The sequence below is a fragment of the Pundamilia nyererei genome, unplaced genomic scaffold (assembly GCF_000239375.1).
Source record: "Pundamilia nyererei isolate P.nyererei 1_Seehausen unplaced genomic scaffold, PunNye1.0 scaffold00254, whole genome shotgun sequence".
Taxonomy (NCBI): Eukaryota; Metazoa; Chordata; class Actinopteri; order Cichliformes; family Cichlidae; genus Pundamilia; species Pundamilia nyererei.
The window spans coordinates 198,794-206,188 of NW_005187655.1; the positions used below are offsets into that span (position 1 = coordinate 198,794).

The 7,395-nt window shown below is 42.3% G+C and overlaps 1 protein-coding gene across 2 annotated transcripts in view; it reads left to right on the top strand.

The window, feature by feature from the left end:
* The window catches only part of LOC102196684 (protein Dok-7), a 42,435-nt gene that overhangs the window by 19,583 nt on the left and 15,457 nt on the right, over positions 1–7,395 (top strand). Inside the window, exons 6-10 of one of the 2 annotated variants that reach the window (XM_005749750.1) lie at positions 1,232–1,330; positions 1,521–2,317; positions 3,756–3,804; positions 4,016–4,603; positions 6,780–6,868. In XM_005749750.1, coding sequence (XP_005749807.1) covers positions 1,232–1,330; positions 1,521–2,317; positions 3,756–3,804; positions 4,016–4,603; positions 6,780–6,868 — 1,622 coding nt within the window. The remainder of the gene's footprint in view (positions 1–1,231; positions 1,331–1,520; positions 2,318–3,755; positions 3,805–4,015; positions 4,604–6,779; positions 6,869–7,395) is intronic. The other variant, XM_005749751.1, reaches the window with a different exon arrangement.

A 7,395-nucleotide genomic window follows, 5' to 3' on the forward strand; every position in this document is an offset into this window, starting at 1 on the left:
GATGTAGTTTTTTTTGCAGTTTCTACAGTATTGCTTCAATATTCTGTTATACTGCCACAATAGGGGATGCTCATATTAAACATGGCCAGAATTTCAAGTAATGAGGTTAGTGTATGTGCCAGTAATCTCTGTGAGCCAAAAGCTCAGGCTTCAGACTGCTCTAAACACTGTGATGTCAGAGGATATCTCAAATATGGTCGTATGAGCACTGAAACTCCACCCACCTGCTGTCCAGACCTTCTGTTTCTGAGTGGCAGGCAATCAGAAGAAAGTCAGCTTAAAGGGAGAGGCTATAGCTGCTTGTTTCAGGCAGAGGATGATCTAAGGGGTTACAACAAGACCCTAACTTTGACTCATGCAAAGGTATGTTGTAGTCCAGTAATGTAAGCATGGAGTTCAATCAGAAACAGGAAAAATCTACAAAATACTTAAAGGAAAAATAATGGAGGAACCTCAGCCTATATGTATAAATATATGTATATGAGGAAGCCTGCTTTCTCAAGCGGCACCATTAAAGGAATGTGTGGTCAACATGTGGGGGGGAAAAAGACTCTTTTTAGTTTTAATTTTTTCCCAGTGTGACCTTTTCCAAACACCTTTTAAGACACTCCTGTGCACTGGAGGTCAGTACTCATCACCTGGGATTTCAGACTTATGGTATATTTACCACTTTACTGATGCAGGATTCAGATGGATATAAAAAAATATATCAGCCCAGTGTTAGAACTGACCTTGATGGTCCAAGGCACATTAGATTCATGCACTGCCGCCAGCAGCAGAACGCGTACCAGCAGAGCCACGTGGCAGCACTATTAATACACCCCTCAGTGCACAAATACTGCTAGGTGTTCCCCTGTGTGACCCTTTTCTCTGCCTGTCCAACAGCACGCTACACTCAGGGATCAAATAATAGCACACGTCCGCAAAGTTGTTTACTCCTTTTCACTTACACCTTGTGGCTGACACTGTTTGCGCGTTCACAGACAGTTGAGTGAGACCGTTGCAGTTTAGAGTGTCCCCTCTCATGTCTTTAGAGTAGCTGGATGTGTTTTCGCAGCTGTGCCCGTGTCACCGCCGCGGTTCAGCTGCGTCACATTTGATCCCATATCTCATTGACAGTGTCGAGATTCATCACACTTAGCACTTACACTTCATTTTTCTCTGCCCGACTTTTCATGATTGAGATCATGCTGGCTGCTATTTATAATACAGCCCTTTGTTTTTTTTACAGATCCTAGTGGCAGCCAGACCACTTCAGAGGAAAAGCTGAACCTCGAGGCCCAGGAGCTAGAGAAACGACTGAGCATGCTCTCTCATGGGAGTGGCACAGGTAGAAAACACGACCAAAGTTTTTGGGTGCGCTGGCAGGTGCTTTGATTTATTGTTCCGTTAAGTGGAAGAAAAAAAGACTGAGGCACAGAGAGTGCGTCATGATTCCTTAATGTGCTTTGTTGATGAAAGCAGTGTTTTTGTTGATTAAATTCATTAAAGGTTTAATTATGTTCTGCTCGTCTTGGCAGTCTCTTTGACTTACTGCCCGTCTGCTGGGGGCGACGACCGCAGCATTTCCGGTTCTTCTGACACTTCAGACACCAGCCACTCAGACTGCAGCATTGGCAGCCGGCTGGGAATTTGGACTGAACCGGCTTCCAACCCACCTGAAAACGTCAGCCACACGGGCGCTAAAGTGCCACTGCAGATCAGCGAGAAGCTTTCCGCCAACCAGGGAGGTGGACACCGGCCTGCGGCTAAGCCGCCCCGGCAACTTCAGGAAATCGGTCGTCAGAGCTCATCAGACAGTGGCATCGCCACTGGCAGCCATTCCTCGTACACTGGCAGTTTCTCCTCCTACACAGGCAGTCTGGATATGACCCCCGGAGAGGACTTTGGTTCTTTTTTAAGCTTGCCTCCACATTTGGCTCAAGATCTCAGCCCTTGCACTTGCCCTGCTGTTCCTGGACGTGACTACCAGGTGCCAACTTCACTTAGGTATGTCTATGACACTCCCAGGAGTGTTTTACAGGAAGCAGGTGGAGGTGCCAAAGACAATGAAGCCTCCGCCTCAACTAAAGACCCTCCAGCCCTTTTAGGGTTCACAGCAGAGGCAGCAAAACAGGACAAGAGCAGTGCCACAACCCCTGAGGCTCACTCAGAAAATCCTAATAGTCAGTCAGTCAGTGAACTCTTTCAGGGCCTTTCAATGACGAATAAGAAAACCAAGGTGGCACCCTCTAGTGACTCTTGTAATACCTGCACCTCCTTCACTTCTGTCTCCAAAACTATCGTGACCATCTGCTCTGTATGCGGTGGAGTTAAGGTAAATGGAAACACAAGTATTCTGTTTGTTTTCTGGCAAAAGGGAATGTTGATCAGATCTGGGTTAAACAAGCGTAGCTGCTCTCATGAACCATCTGTTTTTCCATCAAACTTCAAAAAACGAAGGAAAAAAAGTCATCAGTCCTGTTCAAATGGTCCCGTGAACACGCTCCATTGTATAACCTGCTGTCACGCAGTAGCAGCTTGTGTGCACAGGCTTTATCATCAGTGTATCATCTGTTCTGTAGCCCGCTTGTCAGTGTGACCTTTGTGGTATCGTGCGGGCTGACGGTGATGCCGCGCTGCGTTTGGTGTCAGAACAACTAACAGTCCCACGGCCCATCTGTCCAACACGTTAGTGTTTCTGCACCCGGTTCAGTTTTACACTGTCACTGAATATGGCAGATTCACACCTTGTAAGTTATGAGTGACTTGCAATTTTCTATCCTTATTACACCTCTGCATCTGTATATCTGTGTATGCATATCTAGGTCAAAACACACAATCTTTATTTAATGCCCTTTAGGCTCACTTCAAGCTGTTTAACTCCGTGCGTGCTTCACTCGCCTGTGAGCGCCGAACTATTTTGCTGTTTTATTCATTCATTCATTCAGAGCTAGAATTGGAGACAGTTTTTTGCTTTTTCAGAATTGCATGATACATGATACATGTTCTGATTGGCCAGCGATGGCTTAAGGATTAATCATTTGTTGACTTTTGGAGTAACAGGGAGTTATACACATATACAGTGCATTATCTGATGGCTTGCTGCTTTCAGGTACAAAAGTAGCTGAAGGTTTTTTCTGTTCCTTATTAGTCACTTTTACTCAATACAGAGAGCTCCACCTGCTGGCAGTGCATTTATTTAAGAGTGCAAGCTGCATTTGTTTGATTGGCTAGATAAAAAAAAAAAAAAAAAAAGAATCAGCTCTGTATTTTCCGTTGGTCCACAGTGAAGTAGATGAATACTAGTTATTGGCCAGATGGATCAGACATGAATGCCACGGGAGGGGATCCAACTCCTTCAGCCTGAACAACACCATCTACCCCTGTAGTGTTCACTGGCTCAGTGGAAAAGGGCTAGTTCACAGGACACATTAAACCGTGACTATTATAATTACAATCACATGGATGTAATAAGATTTAAGGAACCTGGTTGGTTTCTCACTTGGGGAGTTTGTGTAATTGTTTTATAAGAAAAAACAAAGCACAAAATTTTGAGTCATTTTATAGATTTTTGTTCTCAGAGGAAGCAGTGGGCTTGTGAGCCATAGCCAGGCTGTTGAAGCGTGAAGTCCCTGAGTCACTTTTGTTCTTTTTATCAGCTTTGTTGACAAAAAATAAACTAATATGTAGGTCATTGCGAGCCTTTCCCTCATATTTCAATACTAGAGTGGACTGTTAAAATAAAAGTCATTTTTTTCGTCAATATTTCACAGGGGACTCCATACAGCCCTTGTAGTTCTTCAGTGATACCTGCCACACCAGGTAAGGATACTCCTCTGAAGTCTTTCATGCACGCTGCGTGTGGTTTCTCTTGCATGCATAAACGGTTTTAAAGCACGCTGGGCAAAAAACATTGATGTAGCAGCCACAGCTTGCTGTTTTGATTTGGGACAGAAATCAAAGTTGTAGGTTTTTTTTGTTTTGTTTTTTTTTTAAATTTTGCCTCCAGAACATCATATTTTTAATCCATCAGATCAAAGTGGTGACAAATCACCATGCAGACCCAGTACCAGTGAACACACTGGTGCGGAGATGAAAATTCAGGAGACCTCTCCTGGCTCTGAAATCATCCACAGTGCGGAGATGCCAACTGTGAAGATGAGTGAGGAGTCACTGCTGCCAAAAAAAGGAAGAGAGAAATTAGCCTGTCTTTTAGCTGATCTGCTCGGCTTTCCAGGCACAGATAGCCAGCCAGAGGCAAAGACACACAGATTGAACCTGTATGAGTCAATGAGCCCTGCTTTTGGTAATGAGCTTAATTTGGCACCAGCAGTACCATTACAAGACTCACAGCAAGACAAAAGAGCTGTCATTTATGAAAACTGTTTGAAGTGTCAAGGAGAGCGCTGCCAGCCTCCACCACGGGCCGTGCCCGCTCAAAAGTGGCGCAACAGGAACATTTCCCCTTTAAAAAGCTTTCCGACTTGGCTGCACCTGAAGAAAGGCCAAGAACATCCAGCTAATGAGGAGCTACTGTACCAAGCCCTAAACGATTCATCACAGAGCGCGGATGGGCAGTGTTGGTATGAAGAGATAAATGGATCGACAGTGACCAGTGAAGGTAAGAGGCCACCTTCGACAGTTTCCTCTTCAACTGATCGCAGACTTCAGATCCTTGGCTGGTTTCCTCTTTTTCCCCATTCTGTTCCTTTTGAGGATCTTTTTCTGTCCCGTTCCTTGTGTTTCTCTCAGTGAAACCACTCTTTCTTCCTGGCTTATTTTCTCTAATCAGTCACTTGTGTTGCTTTGTAGAGCTGAGCCTTGAGGTGAGCTTTGCCGCAAAGTTGCAAAATCAGGAATGATAGTTTATCCTGTGACTGTCACTGTGTACCAACTCAGTCATTTACAGTCAGTCTTTTACCTGCTAGAGCAGAGACAGAGAGAGTCATGTCTCAAATCAAACACAGCAGATTGTGTCCTTTTTGGAAGTTTGCAGTAGTTAACTGGGATCGTTAACTGTTGTTGTGGTTGTGGTACTTTTGCATTGAAGATGTTTACGTACAACACTGAACAAAACCACAAAAAGCCTTATGAGCATGTTACGATTGGATAGCAGCTACTGCTGTCAACAACGTCCATAATTTTAGCTTCAGCTTTAGCATTAGGAATACATCCTCTTCTCATGGTGGTCTCTTCACTGCCTCTACCTCTGTAGTTAAGATGGCAAAGGTGCACAGAAACCAACACTAAACACTTTGACCATTACGCTACATTGCCTGGGTATTTATAGTGCCATGCATGTAGTCTCGCAGAAGTGTAATAAAAAATGACACAACTTTTAGAGGGTTTATACACTCACTGGCCACTTTATTAGGTCCACTTGGTAATACTGGATTGGAGCCCCTCGTTTGCCTTCAGTGCAGTCTTAATTCTTCATGGCACAGATTCAACAAGGTGCTGGAAACATTCCTCAGAGATTTTGGTTCATGTTGAAATGATAGTATAACACAGTAGATGCAGATTTGTTGGCTGCACATCCATGATGGGAAACTCCTGTTCCTCCACATCCTGAAGGTGCTCTGTTGGATTAAGCTCTGGTGACTATGGAGGTCATTTGAGTACAATGAACTTATTTTCATGGGAATGTTTGAGATGATTTGAGCTTTGTGACATGGTGTGTTATTCTCCCATCAGTGTACACTGGTCATAAAGGGATGGATATGTTCAGCATCAACGGTCAGGTAGGCTGTGGTGTTTAGATGATGCTCAGTTTGTACTAAGGGGATCAAAGTGTGCCAAGAACATGTCGTCCATACCATTACACCACCGGCAGCCTGAACTGTTGATACAAGGGAGGACGGATACACGCTTTCATGTTATTTACACCAAATTCTGACCCTTCAAAACTCTTCAGAGTAGACACCGTTTTTCTAATATTTTAGTATCCAGTTCTAGTGAGCTTGTGTGAAGTGTAGCCATGTCAAACGTCTCTTAAATCATCTTTCTTCCTCATTCTGATGCTCAGTTTGAACTTCAGCAGGTCGTCTTGACCATGTCTGAATGCACTGAGCTGCTGCCGTGTGATTGGCTGATTAGACATTTGCATCACTGATCAGTTGAACATTATACCTAATAAAGTGGCCAGTGGGTGTAAGTGGTCTCTCGTGAATTTAATCCTGTTTACAGAAAGATTAACTAAGACTTTTTAAATGAAATGTCATCTGTAAATTTTTAAGTTTTTTGTGAGCACAGAAAGACCATTTTTTAGGAAAGGAGTAACCATTTATTAATCTATTGTCGGAATTATATATGTGTGTTATAAGTAAATTTTAGGATGGGGTCTGTTATTATTTGTTCCACAGATCAAATGATGACAACATGATAATTTTATTTATATCTATAAATATTGACAGTAAATGAAGCCAAAATGACACATCTTAAACATTTTAACAAAATTCAGGGTGCAATTTCTGTCCTTTGCACGTTATCCATGATTCATACTGAGCAACAAAAGGATCCTATTTAACTATTTGTTCTTTAAAAGAAAAAAGGAAAAAACTCTTAGTATTGTGTGATGATGAATCAAGCCTTTGTTGTTTGTTCTCACCACTCGATCTGCACGAATTCCTCCATTTGCATGGAGAAAATTGTGTCTGCTTTGGTTCACAAAGTGCATTTAAACAAAAAAAGAAAAGAAAGCAACACAATGTGATATAATTTTTTTCCGATGAGTTACAATAACAAAATGTGTTTTTGTTTCTTATATTTAAAATGCACAATATCGTCTCTTTCACCAGACAAAAGGCTTAGTAGTAAAGAGGAAAGACGCAGAGCCGATCCTGCTTATGAGATCATGGAGAGTCGGATGCTGGAGAGGAACCCAGAGGTAGACGCATCCAAAACACTGTAATCCGCTTTACACTATCAACAACTCACACATTTTTACTTTGCAACTCATTGTGCTCTTAGTTCAGCTAAGCATTTGGGGGAAATGTCTGATATCATGAGAATATTAACTGAATACACAGAATAAAGGGAAACCCATAGAGGTTTGTTATTAAGAGGCTTCAGTAGTAAATCTGAAATTAGACATGGAAAAATATGTCCAATAAGCATTTTGTACTTTTGAACCTATTATCCTGATATTATTAAGCATTTGGATTAGAATAAGCGAGTTTAAGGGTTTGTATTTTCTCTATAATGAACTGAAGTTTTAGCATGAAAACAATGTATTTAATGCACTCGTTCACGTGTGCTTGCTCAGTTTTGTGACAGTATCTTGCATGATTACATCGCTATGTTTACAAATTCTCTCCAGGATATAGATTTTATATACAGTCATGTGCAAGAGAGTTTTTCACAGTTGTGTGAAAAACAAACACAAGAACTAAGAGGGTAAGCAGCAGCCGCAAA